At 41.1% G+C, this 17,251-nt stretch overlaps 2 protein-coding genes across 2 annotated transcripts in view; both read right to left on the reverse strand.

Moving 5' to 3' along the window:
* The window catches only part of PGK1 (phosphoglycerate kinase 1), a 123,359-nt gene that overhangs the window by 99,863 nt on the left and 6,245 nt on the right, over positions 1-17,251 (reverse strand). The window lies entirely within an intron of this gene.
* Positions 11,322-16,218, reverse strand: AKAP14 (A-kinase anchoring protein 14). Its single transcript, XM_053473883.1, has 6 exons — positions 16,095-16,218; positions 14,827-14,956; positions 14,652-14,743; positions 14,018-14,197; positions 12,758-12,810; positions 11,322-11,814 (listed from the first exon to the last, which is right to left on the reverse strand). The coding sequence occupies exons 1-6, from the start codon at positions 16,197-16,199 to the stop codon at positions 11,730-11,732; spliced, it is 645 nt and encodes a 214-aa protein (XP_053329858.1). The 5' UTR covers positions 16,200-16,218; the 3' UTR covers positions 11,322-11,729.

Consider the following 17,251-nt stretch of genomic DNA (forward strand, 5'->3'; position numbering starts at 1 on the left):
GCAAGTCAACCAATAAAACACAACGCAGACAAGATTCTTTTAAATCTAATATCACACAGAAAGAATACAAGATAAATGAATGTATAACTTGCAACACTAAATATGTTATTTATTTATTAGAATGTCCTTGTGGATAACAATATGTGGGTATGACGACCAGATGTTTAAAAGTGAGAATAATGGAACATTGTCGAAACATTACAAATGGTGTCACTACTCACAGTGTCTCTAAACATTTTTTAAAGCATAACAAAGACCCCAATCTTCTAAAATTTTTAGCGATTAAAAAAATACCTATCCCCTGGAGAGGAGGCAATATGAGTAAAATTTTGGGTAAAAATGAGATGTTTTGGATATTCACCTTAAAAACATTGAGGCCAAACGGTTTAAATGTAGATTTTGATCTACATCTCTTCCTTTAAGTTTTTATCAGGTTTCACTATTTTATTGCCTTCTGTCACTTTAAGTACTAACCACCTGTCTCTTATATACAGAGTTGTCAAAATACTATTATTTTACTTTTATTTTTCAATCCCCCCCAAAATAAATAAATAAATATTAAAAAAATGGTGGAAACTACATTTCCCAAGATCCTCTGCTTTGTTTACAAAAAACGGCAGTTTTAGTAAATTTGCTTAATTTTTCTAGTTTTGGGGATTATTTATTAGATTTGAGTTTGTCTTGGGTCTTGCTTGTCTGTAGAATTAAAAACTCATATTTTCATATTGTTTGTTAACATTGAGAGCTATCTTTGAAAATGTAAATGGTTTGTTTTTTGCTGACTATTCAAAATTAAGTTTTTTGCCATGGGCATCATATATCAGATGTGTATATACTTTGTAAATTACTTTACTTCCTGTTATTTTTATTATGCCTTATGTTTTTAAACATGTGGATTGTTGCTGATGATGCCATCAGCCACACCCCTTAATTATGATGTCATTTTGGCGCAATTTCACACTGTTTGAATTTATTATATAAGGATTTCAGTACCAGGAGCTCTTTTAGACACTCTGAGGAAGCCTATTTAGTAGGTGAAAAGCTGCTGGCCTTTAGCTGATCGCTTCTCGGCTTTTGGATAAGATCGAGTGTATTCTATACAGGAGATCTGGTCAGAGGTCTTGGTGTCAGCAGGGTACGGCCCTCGGCCGCCCGGCATCGGCCCCTTTAATGGGGTCTTAAGCCGGGTGCTGCTATTGGGGGTCTCGTCAGAGCTGGCATCGGGAACGGATAGCGATCGAAGAGATGGCGGTTCCTAACTTTCCTAACACAGTACGTATGTGTATTGAAGATGAGGAGCGTTGTCGTTTCATCACGTTGGAGGAAGTCCAGGTTCAAATCGTTGAAGGTCTGCTTCAGATGCCCAGAGAGGAGATTTTCTGCCTGCAGGATTTCGGCTATCGTGGTTTTTTTGATATTACCTTCAAAACTATTTGGGGAGCGCGGAACTTGATGGAGCGCAGTTTGAATCATGCGGACCACGTCTTGCTGAGAGGTATTGTTTTTCGTCCTTCACTTGCAGTAAGGAAAGCATGCATTACAGTACATATGTATAATCCTTTTGTACCGGATGATGCGATTTGCTCGTTTCTTAGTCGCTATACATCTAAGGTGGAGAACCCAGAATATGTACGGAATCCGTTTGGAGTATATAATGGTCGAAGAAGGTTCTGGGTAACCTTAAAGCCCGATGAAAAAGGGTACGGAGGGATGATGCATCCGCCGCAGAATTTCTCGATCGGGGGGAATCAGGGATACCTTTTTTATCCCAACAGTCCCATATACTGCCGTAAATGCTTTCGGTTTGGACATACTAGCGAACACTGTATCGAGGAGCAAAAATTTTGCCGTAATTGTGGCCAGAAGGGGCATGTGGCATTTGAGTGCCAAAAACCCCGCAAATGTGATATATGCGGAGACATCGGGCATGGGGCTTGGTCATGCCCGGTGTTGAAAGAACAGCGAAAGAAGGCTGCAGAGAGACAGGAGGCAGATGATAAGAGGAGGGGGGCCGAGCTGTCTGCTTATGTGGAAAAACTGGTGGAGCAAGGAGCCCCTGTGTCCGGAGTGTCTGTCAGATCGCTGCTGGAAGATAGACCTTCGGTTCCTGTGGTGCCTGATCAAGTGGCTGAAGATGTTGTGGATCCGGTGCAGAGTGGTGTTGCTGACGTTGAGAGCACACCTTTGATTTTCGAAAGGGAAATTGTGCAACATCAGGAAGTTTCCATGTTGGAAGCACCTAAAGATCCTTCACTTAATGTGTCAGATCTGCCAGATATTGGCAGTATGGAGCAGGAACCAAGGCGGGTGGAAGTTAGATCTGTAGAAGACGTGATGATGGATGCAGGGGAAGGATGTAGTGTGGTAAAAAGCGTTCGGGAGGTAGAAAGAGGTTCTTTGTCTGATTCCCCCCGGTTAGGCGAAGTGGTGGAGAGCAATGGGAGTTTCTCTCCGCTTTCAGGGAGTTTCTCTCCGCTCTCAGTGTGTTCGGAAGACCTGGGCTTGCAAGGAGGCTTTTTCAGCCATAGAGTCGTGGATCCTGGAAGGAGTTCTTTGGGACTGGTGGAGGAGACATTGGTGGAGAAAGGAGCTAAAAAGTTCCGATCTGGGACGTGAGGTGTGTGGTATGGAGAGTACTAATGATTATTAAGTAATGAGGTCTCTCTGTATCGCATCCCTCAATGTCAGGAGCATTAAGGGGGCTGCAAGACATGTTGTGATTTTTCATACATTAGTGGATCAAAAAGCTGATGTGTTTTGTCTGCAAGAATGCAACTTGTCTGAACCTCTGCAGGGCCAACTTTGGACCTTGGGTCCTTCTGTATTCTCTTTCGGGGTTAGACAGAGGTGTGGGGTGGCTGTTTTATTTCAGAGTTTTGATTTTCAGGTGGTTAGGGTAGTTGAGGTGGAATGTGGAAGGGTGGTGGTAGTTTTCTTTATGTATGGGGGTGTGGGGTTTAAGTTAATCAATGTGTACGCACCGGTAGATAGGAAGGAGAGGGTGACGTTGTTTCAACATGTTAAACTGTGGTTACCAGGGAGGGAATTGGTGTTTTTGGTGGGTGATTTTAATTATGTTCTTAAGAATGAGGATAGGGTGGGTCGTAGGAGAGGTGCGAATTTGGATGGGTCTAGTAGGGAGTTGGGTCAAATGGTGGAGGATTTTGGGTTGATTGATTCAGTTCGGTTGCATAAGTCGTCTGAGACGTTTTTTTCTTTTTTTAGTGAGGATGGGAGTGTATGTTCTAGGATTGATTTTATTTTCTTTTCAAAGTATTTGAGTGGGGTGGAAATGGTTGGTGTGCGTTTGCCTTTTACAGATCATGCTTGTTTATTATGTAAGGTGGAATTTGCGGTGAAAGTTGTGATGGGTCGTGGGCAATGGAAGTTAAATGTGCTATTGATGGAAGATGAATGGGTGGTTAAATGTTTTGAAAGATTTTTCTTGGGGTTGCGGAGGAAGAAAAGGTGTTTTATGTCGATTGGTAGGTGGTGGGAGTTTGTTAAAGTACAGGTGAGGTTGTTTTTTGTGAGAATGGGGCGGGTTAGGGCAAAGAATGAAAGGAGAGAATTGATGATGTGGCAGAATCGATTGGAATATTTGAGGAAATTGAGGGGGTTTGGTTTGGATGTAAAGAATGAGTTGAAAGAAGCAAGACAGCAGGTGAATCAGTATGTTGAGAGGAAAGGTAGGGAAGATAATGTTTCAAGCTAGGGTGAAAGTGTTAGAGGAGGATGAGAAATGTACGAGATTTTTTTTCAAGAAAGCGTTTGGTGGTAAAAGTTTGATGGAAAGTGTGTTAAATAGGGATGGTGTAGTTGTGGAAGGGTCGGGGGTTGTGGATGTGGTGTTGGATTTTTACAAGGATTTGTATGTAGAGAAAGCAAGAGATTTGAAAGTGGAGGATGAGATTTTGGATGGTGTGGAACAGGGTGTAGATAGTGTGGATGCAGAGGATTTGGTGAGGGAAGTGACGAAAGATGAATTAGAAAGGGTGGTGAAGTGTATGGCTAAAGGGAAGACGCCTCGATGTGATGGGTTACCTGTTGAGTTTTATTGTAAATTTTGGGATTTAATTGGAGATGATTTTATGGAAGTTTGTGTGGAAGTGTTGCATAAGAATGAGTTGCTTGCTTCAATGAAAGAGGGCGTGATTGTGTTATTGTTTAAGAAAGGAGATAAAAGGGATTTGAGGAATTGGAGGCCGATAACGTTGTTGAATGTGGATTATAAGGTGGTGGCGAAAGTGTTGGCTAATCGGTTGAGGATGATTGTTAGTAGTTTGGTTGGAAAAGAACAGGTGTGTGCGGTTCCTGGGAGACAGATTAGTGACAGTTTGATTGTGTTGCGTGATGCTTTGTGGTACTGTATGGATAGGAAGTTGGAAGTGGCTATTGCGACGATTGATTTTGAGAAGGCGTTTGATAGGGTGGTACATGGTTTTTTGTTTAGAATATTGGAGAAGTTAGGGATACCTGTAGAAATGTTACGGTGGTTGCGAAGTTTGTACGATGGAATTAGTAGTAAAGTGATGGTGAATGGTTGTTTGACGGAGAGTTTTTGTGTAAGGTCAGGGGTGAGACAGGGTTGTCCGTTATCACCGATTTTGTTTATCTGTGTGATTGAACCTTTGTTAAAGATGATTAGATGTGATAAAGTAGTAAGAGGAGTAGAAATACCAGGTACTGGGGGGATGAGTTTGAAAGTTTTAGGTTATATGGATGATGTTACGGTGGTGTGTAGAACGCAAGCTGGGTTGCGGAGGGTTAAGTTGTTGGTAGAAGGGTTTTGTATGGGGAGCAGGTTTAGATTGAGATTGAGCGTTTTTTGACGGTGCAGTATATACGGGTATGTATGAAGGTGAGTAAGAAGGATGCAATGATGGGTTGTATGTTGAGATATGCGGCGGGTGGCTTGTTGAGGAAGTATGGTTTGTATGAATTGGATCGTAAGAAACCAGTATGCTTTAAGGTGCCTTGGTTTTATGAGAGAATTGAGCTTGGAATTAGAAGGTATGAGTTGCAAGATGTGACAGTGTCTATGTGGGAAGAAAAGAGGTGTGTGTTGAAGATGATTAGGGATCGTGAGTTGGTTGTTTGTTTGGGTGGTTTGACTGAAGGTCAAAGTAAGCAGGTGTGGAAGATGTTGTCTGATGGAGAGTTGGTTAATAGACAGAGAGATGTGGGTTGGATGGCGGTGCATGGGTGTTTGCCAACTAGGGAGTTTCAGAGAGGGAGGAGGTTGTGTGTTTCAGAAGTTTGTCCTAGGGAAAGGTGTTATAGAGTGGAAAATGTGGTACATGTGTTTTGGGCTTGTGAGTATGCTGTGCAAGTGTGGCAAAGAATGGGGAGGTTTGTGAAGGAATTAGTAGGGGTGGAGGGAGTGGGGTTTGAGGAAGTGCTTTTTGGATTATGTGATTTAGAGAAGAGGAAGAGGCGTTTGTTTTGGATGTTGATAGGCTGTGTGAAGGAATCTTTGTGGGATGTGAGGAATTTGTTAATATTTAAGAAAGATTTGGTTGAGGCTGATGGTTGTGTAAGAATGATTCGGGGACGGATGTATGTGTATTTTTTGAGAGATTTACGGAGGTTGGGGGAGGTTGATGCGGAAGGAGTTTGGAAAACCAAGAAATGGAGGGATTGGGGTGGTGGTTGAGGGAGGGATTCGGATGTGGTTGGTGTGGTGATAGATTGGAGTCGGGTGGTGATGTGGGTGGTTGATAGGGTTGCTAAGGGTTTGTTTTTTTGGGTTTTGTTTTTTTTGGGTGGAAGCGATTTTTGTGGAGTAGTTTGTATATATAATTGTACATATGGTTTTATGTTGCACTATGTGGTGTGGGATTCTATGGGAAAAATATACCATGAGGATGTTGTCTCTAATGCCGTCCGGAGTATCATCTGAGGGATGTGCGTTGACTGAGTGGTATTAAAAAAAAAAAAAAAAAAAAAAAAAAAAAAAGTTTGTGCTATTTTTAATTGACTTTTTAATGGTTTTTAACCAGAAAGCTGAAAATAATTTTTTTTAAAAAACCATTCTTTTCTGCTCCTGGTATCCTTTTATTGTTTTAAACATGCAAGTTTATATCCTCGGTGGGGATCATTCCACCTACGCCAGAAGGTGTGAGCAATCCATTTATTGCTCGCCATATTGTGAGTATATAGTGAACTGTTTTTATTTGTTTTATTCATTTTATTATACAGAAAGCACTATGCCTATTTCTGTTTAACTTTTTATGTGCACCTTATCCTGAGAACCCAAAAAGAACTACACAGGACTGCTGCTAAAGATATCCCCAGGAGAGGATTGTATCACCCATGCAAGTTTTGTGGGACTAATTGCTTAAGTCCCCAAAAAATGTGAGTATCCATTCCTTAACTCCTTACCACACGGTGCCAGCCACATATTATATTATTGTGACTTTCTTCTTCTCTATGCGCAACCACTATCTCCTGTGACCTCCAAACCTATTAAAACATACATAAAAATCATACTGAAAAAAGTTACTCAACATATATGCTCCCTCTCGAGAGCAAACATAAACACAATAAAACAAAACAAAAATGCACCAGAAAGTACATCTTAACATGAATAGACTAAACAAATGCATCGAAATGATAACTAAGTTATCTAGATGCATACTTAGGTTCAATTGAACCGAAAGGAGGAGTAGAGATGGGAAACCTTGTTAGTAATATTAATAATCACTGAGACAGGTGTATGAGTCTTACAGTGCAGCAGACAAAAGAGCCATTAGGGTCTGTATATAGTAATAGTACGGAAAAAAAAAGCAATTTGCATAATATTATTATTATTTTAGGATTGCTCCTTTCTATTACAACTTTGCTTCCTCAGTCTTGATAACAAGCTTAAATATGTATAGCAATGTACATATTGGCATATTTATACATATATATGTATTTTATTGAGAATAACGCTGGAAATTTAATATAGATTCTAAATTAGTACTGATCTTTACACGACGATACAAATTTTTTTGTGTCAATAAGCTAAATCTTAGCCGTTAGCTGAATCTTTTTTTAGACAATATAATTAATGGCTATAACTTATGCAGTGAAAATTTAATTACCTCTGATGTTTTTTGAAACCGGGTATTATAACTAAAACGCATTTATATGTTCTATAAATGAATATATGTAATGTATGGAGATTGATGAGGTAAAGCCGAAATAGATTTGGTAGTTGATTAGAACGTTTAAGTGACAAAAATCTAATTTAATTCTAATTATCCATGTTGTGTTTGAAAACTGTGTCCAACGGTCCAAAAAGTATTGACAATTTTGGAGTAATTGTTATATCGTATATGTAACTTAGCATACAAGATTTAAACCAGAGAAGATACAGGGGGCAACGTGACACAATGTTGGAAAAGAATACCTATTATATAAAAGTAAAAATTCTTCAACTTATAGGGCATGAATGTGATTCTGAGATGATTCTTGGTGAACACTATTAATGACCTAGAATGTTGACTGTGGGTTTTTTCATAATACTTTATTAGATGTTTCATAGAAAGTTAATATAGGTTAATGGTAATTCTCTGTCATTTACATTTTGTTCTCTTCAAATAGACTTCCCATCCGACTTATGGGTCCCGTGCCACAGATGTTTCTAGTGGGACGTAGCTTTATGGGAACAGATGGCGCTGGTGGACTTTCTGCTCCCAAATCAACATAAGATGAGATCCAGGCACTATAGACATTGAAAGAAACGACCATCAAAGCCAAGAAAAAAGCCAGGTAAAGCATTTTAAAACGTTCATTTTAGTCACTTGAGTTTTTTAAACAATATTGTGTCTATTGATGATTTAACAACATGTGATCAATCAAGTTACCATAAGAATGTTGAAACACTATTTAATTAGCAAACTGAGATTGATGATTGTACAAAGGAACCTCTACTGCCGGACTTTTAAATATTCTAGTTTCTCCTTCGACATTAAACACCAGCATAGAGATATGCTATCATACTGTAATGTCAGGTAAATCATCCCCATTATTCCAATGGTTATTCTCACAACCTTTACATTCCAGGATTTAATGTTCCCTCCTCTCAATATATCACCCCAATCACCTTGTCTCTTACCTGGCTGAAGGAGGCTGAGTGGGGTTTTCCTTCTTCTGGTATTTGTTGTTCCTCTTATTAGAACAATTTTTGATTATGTCTCTAGGTGAAAAAAACCACCTCATTAGCCAACGGAATACCGTCAGCAAAAAATGTAAAACAATCTCCATTTTCACATCTCCTCAAGTCAACAGTTTTCTCGTCTCTGGCAAGCAACACGACAGAGGTAACTGAAACGCTCCATGTAACAGTAATATTGTGATGTCATCTGTACAGGAGAGTTCAAGTGAAGATTTGTGAACATCATGGCTGCTCAAATAAACAACAAAGTTAGATTTCAGGATCCGCTTAAATCATTTGTAAAACTGGACTACCCTTGAATGATACTTTGATTACCTGTGTGCATTAAAAAAATGTTTCCTCTTAAAGTTACAGACAAGCTGTGATGCCTGGTGAAGGTGCAGCCATGGCAGAGTATGTGAAGGCTGGAAAGCATATCCCAAGAAGAGGAGAAATGCGTCCAAGCAGTGACGAGATTGCATCATTTGAGAAGTCTGACTATGTAATGAGTGGTAGTGTATTAGATGTATTAGACGTATTAGACGCCAATCTCTGGAGTCTTAGCACATTTTTCCAACCTAGCATATTTGAATTTTAGTCAGTGAAAGAGAATTATTTTTTTTTATATGTATGCGTCATTTTAAGATAAACTAAAAAAAAAACAAAAGAAATTGTGTAACAAAACTGCTTTTAATGCATATCTTACTAGAAAAAATGTAATATTAGATAACCATCTCTATGCCAAGACTAAACTGCAGTCCTAAAGCTAGTGAGGATGGTAGTAAACACAGGGGTCTCCTAGTAAATCTAACTCACCTCAATATAGTCTTGACTCAGGGGAGGGCTGGCAGCCTAAGGCCTGGGGGGCAAGTCTAGCCAAGTGGCCCATTGCGCCACCGAATCAGCCCACTATACATGCCCATCTTTTCCTGATTTTCTAACGCATACTGATGTAATGTGATGGGACTGGGAGTAAACAAAATTATGTCTAATACATTAAAAAACTGCTAATCTTTGTAACAAAATAAAATTTAAATATGGAAAAATTGGACCCTAGGCATTTCCTTGGGCCCCTGCCTGTAATTATCCCCAGAGTCCCTTTGTCCCTCATTCACTAAGCCACACCTCTGTTTTACTTACTCCCGGTAGTTCAGGTATAGATCAAATAAACAACACATGTAAACAGCACGTGCATGTATTGATCAACTGAATAAGAAATACAAACTCTGTATTTGCAGGTATACATAAATAATGTATGCAAACATAGCATAGCAGAATAACACACAAACCCAGCTTTGCAGGTACAGATCAACTGGAAATCACATAACAACTAAGCATTAAAGGTATAGATAAAACCCCTTAAATTACAGGCATAGATCACAGGATGCACACCCCCAAAGCCAGCCCTGGTGTCCACACTGCCCACATAGAACCCGACCAGCACCAAGATAACATTAACAAATTACAGTCCAGAGTGAGCCAACTTTTTCCCCAAACAGCCCAGGGTGAGCCAATTTTGTCCCCAAACAGCCTGCCCTGACACCAGTACAAGCTCTGCAACACCGACACCCAAACACACATACCAGGACAGGCTCTGCCACACTGACACCCAAACACACACACACCATGACAGGCCCTGCCACACAGACAGCCAAACACACAGACACCAGGACAGGCTCTGCCACATCAACATCCAAACACACACCAGGACAGGCTCTGCCACACCGACAGCCAAACACACACACACACACACCAGGACAGGCTCTGCCACACAGACAGCCAAACACACACACACCAGGACAGGCTCTGCAACACTGACACCCACATCCAAAATGCTTTCCAAACCTTGTGTATTGATGCCCAGCCAGCCCCCCCATTTGGTTTTAATGTATTTCCCCCCACACCCTTGTGTATTGCCCCATGTGGATTTGTGCCCCCAGCCAGACCCCTTTGTACATTATGCCCCTTGTGTATTGCCCCATGTGGATTTGTGCCCACAGCCAGCCCCCTTTGTATATTATGCCCCAACACCCTTGTGTATTGATTTATGTGATGTCCCCAGCCTGCCCCCTCCCTTGTGTATTGATGCCCCCCTTTGCATTGTTAATGGCTGAGCCATGTAATTTGAACCCAGCCCCCCACCTTTGTGTATTGATTTATGTGGTGCCCCAACCACTCTGTTGTGTACTTATACCCCCTAGCCACCCCCATTTTGCATTTAATTGTTGTCCCAATGCATGCAACCCCCCCCCTTTGAATATGGCTCCCCTTCTGCCTATTACCCCAACAATTTTTTTTTATTTTTTAATACTTACGTTTTTGCTGCCATCCTTCACTGCTGCTGTGCTCTTCTAGCTGTCACGAGGAGCTGTTCCGTGTGACTCCGCCCCCTTGAGCGGCCCATCACATTGACGATATGATGTGCCGCTCAAGGGGGAGGAGTCACACAGGACACTGGGCGGCACTGTGCAGGCACGCTGGCCGCTTAATGATTTTAAAGCGGCCAGCGTGTTTTACGGCCGCTTAATAATTAACCATTGCAGCCGATGTGGCTGTGACTCTTAAAGCGGCCGTAAGACACGCTGGCTGCTTTAAGAGTCACAGCCACATCGGCTGCAATGGCATTTCGGTGTGGGGCGTTAAAGACGGCCCTGGTGTGGCCGAATCGGCTGCTTAAATGGGCGGCCGCGCGGCCGTTTCATGTAGATTCAGGGCGGCCTGGGGGCAATTGCCCTCCGGCCCAGCCCGCCCCTGTCTTGACTAGATTCAGCTTTCACTGCCTAGGAACTACTCATAAGGGGAATTAGACATCAAGTCATAAACCCTGCCTAACTACCCAAACTATTCTCTGGACTGCCACATCTGAGACTCAGTCAGGAACATAAATCATGTGCTTGCCGCACACACAATGTGGCTTCACACTTTCCAGCTTTAAATGTAAAGAAAATTGATTATCAGATCCCCTTTTCTCCTATTTTCATTGAGTAAGATGATTCCTCTAAAAAACATGTACTGATTTGTAATTGGTTTTAGTTTTTAGGGGTGGGGGGGTACAAGGTCTTAAACATACTACATCACCACTGTAGAGCAGTCGAGTACAAGATATAATTAAGTAATATGTTGTAAGTTAATCTGCTATTAATATTCTGTAAAATAAACTTTTTAATAAATTGCATCATTCATTTTAGTAGTTCTTTATTTTTTGCAAGTTAAAGAGAAAATACAAAATATGGAACTAATTCATGTCACCGTGACAGCTTCAGACACACAAAACCTGCAAGCAACATAACAGAGGAGTCCAAAGCCCTCCCAACGTCAAACAGCAAGCTCCAACAAAACAGACAGAGCAACGTGTGTCTAGAATTTTATTGTCCATCCGGTGACCCACTTTTAAAATATATTATACACACATATAATAAAATGGAATACATAGCTAAATGTAGAGTGTCAGGGTGTAAAAATAATTGATAAACCTCTTGACATAGCCACTGTGTATATTTGTTCCTTGTTTTTTGGTTCCTTACTTTAAGAAGCAGGGATTTTTGTTTGTATTTTATGAAGAGTGCAGTTAGAAATGTGAGCGCAGTTAAAATGTGATATTGTCCATCATCATAATCTTGCTTTCGATAATATCCTTCAGCCATCTCTCTCGAAATCTTGTTTGTCCAGGCCTAATGGATGAAATAAGGTGAAAATTTACATTAAAATAGTAACAGAGGAGTTTAGTTCTGGAATCTAGGCCATTTCATGCTAATTTACTTTCATTTCTGCTAAATCCTCAGTAAAGACTGAATTGGAATCCACTGTAAGCCTAAATTGGAAGTTGTAATCGCTGCTTTAGGAGACTGAGCATGAGTCTCTATAAAGATTAAGCACTTAGAGAGTTGTGGTTTAAAATCCTTGATTTCATTATACATCATAAAGGTCCAGACCCATTGATCTGGCCCTGCAAAATGCATAGAAGAAATATTGCTGGTTTTACCAAGTCTTCTCACTCATTGAATTATGCATTATTGGGGTCAGCTCAGACCTTTTTGATGGAGACTCTTGCCATTGGTGGCCCTTCGTAATGAATAGTGGAGTGAACATTTGAAACAAAATGTCTCTCTTTAGTAAATGAACCCCTCTGCTAGGTTTACACTGGAGATTGTTTCAACATAAAGCTATTATCACAAATACAAACTATCTAAAATGTGACGGTGCAGCAACATGTCAGTTCTTATATACAGCACAACAAAAAATTTGTGATAATTTTTAGATTTTTAATTTAATAGAAACAAGTATTTTATAATTCTAACATGTAGGATCAGTCTAATTGGAATGTGACAGTTTTCTGTTAAATTCTTCAGGACTGTATCAATAATGTTGGTCCTTGAATGAATAAGGGCTTTTGTAAACCCTACTATAATAATTTAGTAAAAATAACACATACACATAACACATAAGACATAAGTAAAACAAATCTAAAATTGAAAAATGTAGTAGTCCTGTTACAGGCTTTCTAGTCATGGGAACATTATATTACAACATGGATGGACTCCTTTTCAGGTCGACACAGTGTTTATTTTCAAACTGCACTGATACGGAAACATTGTTGCATTATCATATTCATACCTGTGCACGAGTCTGGTTGATTCAAAGATAAAATAAACCTGTACAGGTAAAGTCTGCAAAAAAATGCAAAATATGTTAAAGAAGTCTTAACACTTTTCAATTCAAGCTAATTTTTGGTATCGCAGACAATACACAGCACTCTTATTAGGCCTTAAATCACCAAGAGTGAAAAGTGTCAACATTGAAGGTAGCAGACAGTGTGTATAGAGAGACGTTTTCTTTAAGGCTCTGCCCAGCGCAGACATGGTTGTTATATATTTTTTCTCATTTTATAGCCATCGCCTCTGAGAAAATCCATATGTTTTGTTCCGCAGATAAAAGATATGTAGTGTAGATACTTGTACACATCGTATAATATTTATTACATTTTACTTTATATATTATTATTATATATCTGTAACCTGACACACCACATAATTGTACATTTGGAAAAACAAAAAAACAACCACAATCAGAGCCGGCCTTAGGCGTTGTGGCACCCTGTGCGGACTACTCCTCTGGCGCCCCCCCTCACAACCCGCCCTCTCTTCCCCTTCAAACTACCCCCCCTCTGCCCCTTCAAACTACACCCCCCCTCTGCCCCTTCAAACTACACCCCCCCTCTGCCCCTTCAAACTACCCCCCTCTTCCCCTTCAAACTACCCCTCCTCTGCCCCTTCAAACTACCCCTCCTCTGCCCCTTCAAACTACCCCCCCTCTGCCCCTTCAAACTACTCCCCCCTCTGCCCTTTCAAACTACCCCCCCTCTGCCCCTTCAAACTACCCCCCCTCTGCCCCTTCAAACTACACCTCCCCCTCTGCCCCTTCAAACTACACCTCCCCCTCTGCCCCTTCAAACTACACCCCCCTCACTTACCTTGTTGCCGGAGTCCTGCGGTGAGAGCGGGAGGCATCCATCTTCTCGCTCTGCCGCGGTGCCGGCATTTCATGTTGAGCGTCAGAATAGTCCGGCGCTCAACGTGAGATGCCGGCACCACGATGGAGTCACGGAGAGTAAGGCGTGAGAACTTCACGAGCAACCGCTCGGCGTCCCTGCCCGGGACTTAGATTAAAGCATCGGGGTTTTTTTTTGGTTTTTTTTAAACTTTAACATGAATGATGTTAAATAAAGTTAAAAAAAAAAACAAAACAAAAAAAAAACGATGCTTTAATTTAAGTCCCGGGCAGGCGACCCTGCTACCATGGCGCCCTGTGTGGCCACACAGGTCGCACACCCCTAAGGCCGGCCCTGACCACAATATCTTGTGATAATAAACTTACAGCAGGTTTGATTTTGGAGATTTTTATAGTGAAGTACACACAAGCCGTTGCTCTTGGTATAGGTCTCCGGCAGGTTGGGATACTCCATGTCATTTTATAATGGTATAGTTTACTAAACTCTACCTCTTCTTCTTTCAAAAAGTCTGTGCAGTATAACCAGCTTTCGTGAAATTCCCATGTCTAATAACAACACAAAACCAACATTAATTATAAACAGAACACGACTGAGCTTCTCTCAATTCCCTTCGCAGTTTGGTTGTATTAAGCAGTTTATAATAAATGTGGTCCTGGATCTTGCAGGGTTCCTGCTGTTGAGTGATCCCACCAAGCTCAAATACTCAGTTTTTTAAGTGGGTTTCCTTAACTCTTGGTTATCAGAATCTGATGATTAAAACGTAACATGGGCAGAGAACTTGGGGTTTTGTGAGAAGGGCATTTTAATCGTAAGGTTCCAGGTATGAACTTTTTTGTATTTTTAAACAATTGGTTATTTTGATAGCTCAGGTCCGCATCTGGTAAGAGCAAAAGAGTGAACATTAATAAGTGACGTATAACATGGACAATTACATTCAATTTGACATTATTTTAAGTAAATAGTACAAACAAAATACCAACGGATGCAGGTTTGTCTTACATTGATATACTCTTCAATCTGTTTCTTTCCTAGCTCCACCGTGAAATCCTTGCATGGGAGCCACTCAATGTTCCTGATTACATATTCCTGATCTGGAAACAAGATAAAGATAAGATAAAGCAATAACCCTAAAACAAAGGCCAAGCCGAATAAAAGTGTTTTGTTGGAGTAGCACCTTCGTGTTTTTGCAGTTGACACTGGTATTCCGTTCTCAGACTTTCTTGGGCATTGTTCATAGCTCTTTCAACTAGTGCGCACGCTGCTTCCTTTATTGCGGCAAGGTAGCCTTCTTCAGACTCCATGTCCTGGTAAAAACAAATAAAATCCGTTTAATATCTGGCCCCGATTTCACCCGGCCCCTACGTGAGCTGAAGACTTTATTACTTTACCCTTCAGGGCTTTTTCAAGCCTTGAATCTTTTCAAAATGAATCAGCACGCATTGAGGGTTTTTTAGGCACTCTGCGTGCCACAAACGTTTTAACAGGAACTCCGACATATTGGGGCCAGCGCAGATATTTATACACAAAACATAACTGGATTAGGAGTATAATCATCAACCACCAGTCCGGCGCCTCCATACAGTTCTATGGCCAGGAATGCCCACCCGACAAAGAGTCACTATTTTGGGGTGATCCCAAGACAGCGCCGTCAATCCCAGTGTACCAATAGAGAGCTCAGTTTCCGAGGTAGTTATGTTCCAAAAAGCGACTTGATCCGCCGTTGGGACCATAAGTGACATCGTCGGAAGCGTCCCTGGGAATAGTCCGCGCAGTAGCCGGGTCAGAGTTCCATAGCTGCGGCTTGGAAAACCCCGGTCATAAAGATGGGTAATACAACTAGGATTCCCAAGTGAGCTTCCTCTCTGAGAACACCCCTGAGTGTTGCCCGCCACGAGCATAGTGTAGCCCCGAAAGTGCGATCCATTTCGGAAGGAACGTATTGCGGTCACACCGGGCCCCCGAGAGGTACAGGCCACGTCACCGCTGCGACCCCTGTAGTCACGCCATTGCATTCAGCCCATTTAGTCCACCCATTTTCTCTCATGTAGACTTTGGTTTTGGCTTAAATTCGGGATAGCTTTATCCACATGATTAAAGTCCCTCACTGTTTTAGCTTTAACCACTTCTGCTGGGAGGCTGTTCCACCGTCCTCTCGGTAAAGCAAAAACAAAAAAACCCTATAACCCTATACTAGACAGGGTGTGATGCCCAATATTTATACCTTAGATAGGTGTTTCTTGTATGATATTCGCTGGGTATGTGCTAAATTCTTTCTTTGTTCTATACTAGATGCATGGTTAAAATATTATTTGCATTTCTCTCCCAATCTCATGTTCTATTGCTCTGACGTGTCTGATACGCTAGATCTATCAGTGATTTTTATTAATACCACTCATCTGCTGCTTTGTGTCATAATTCATGAGAAATAACAGAAACACATACAAGATTTCCCAGGCAGACGGATTGGAGTTGTGGGACTTTCACTTGCCGTACGTCACCGTTTGTATTGGGTTGCAAGGAGCAGTGTTTGAACACGACAGTAACCATGGAGATAAGATAGCCAGCCAATGGCTGCACTTGTACAAAGCCTCCTTTATCTGCAGTGGTGAGTTATTGGAAGGCTGCTCTGCTGCATAGATATTCTGCCCACAAAATAAACTACAATAATATTATTATTATTTTTAATTATTATTTTTTACCAACTATATACGCGGCTCTTCTTGCAATACGTATATTCAAAGGGTCTGACAAAACTAGAACTGACATACAAACCAATACATTTGGTAAAGGGGGCTCTACCCGGGAGCTTACAATCTATGTGTTAATTATAAAATGCCATAAGTCTAAATAACATATTTTTACACACTGGGTATTAATACAGGAACGATGTATTTAAAAAGCTGGGAATGTCAGTGTCAATATAATAAAACACTCTGATTTAATACAGTAGCACTGCTGGTGTTGAGCACCAACTCCCGGGAATCGTGGCCGCTGTAGATTGCAGCATATACCATATCGTATCTACTCTGTTAATGCCCACTTTCCCCTTTGTTTTCTTGGTGCTTGGCATTGCTGGGGTAAATACACCAAAGCAGTATGCTGCAATAAAATCTCGCTACAAACAATGTCCAATTAGTTGTTTTTCCAGTTCGAAACCGACACTTAGCAACCCAATTCCCTAAACACTAAATAGAATGAAAATGCCCCCTGGTATGTGGATGATAAATCAGTGGCAGATACAGAAGACCCTCTGCGTCACTTACATCAACCGCCTTTACCAGATATAGATGTGTCACAAGTAGCCAGTGGGCAACTGCACACTTAAGTATCACATTGGGCACTCGAGCATCTTTAACGGCGGGCAGGAGGCGAAATTGGGCAACATCCCACCATGAATTTGCCTGGTGCGTTTAACATCCAGTCCAGGGCCCGTTTGGCCTTGTCTTCTGCTGGGCCACAGTGCACCAAGTTTCAAACAATTACGCATTACAATATCTATGACCCAGCATGTGTTTATCTTGTGACAGTTACCATGCATTTTTCAGTGACTGATTATTTCCACTAATTATTTTTTCTACACTGTGCATTAATATGCTTCA

The sequence above is a fragment of the Spea bombifrons genome, chromosome 8 (genome assembly GCF_027358695.1).
Source record: "Spea bombifrons isolate aSpeBom1 chromosome 8, aSpeBom1.2.pri, whole genome shotgun sequence".
NCBI lineage: Eukaryota > Metazoa > Chordata > Amphibia > Anura > Pelobatidae > Spea > Spea bombifrons.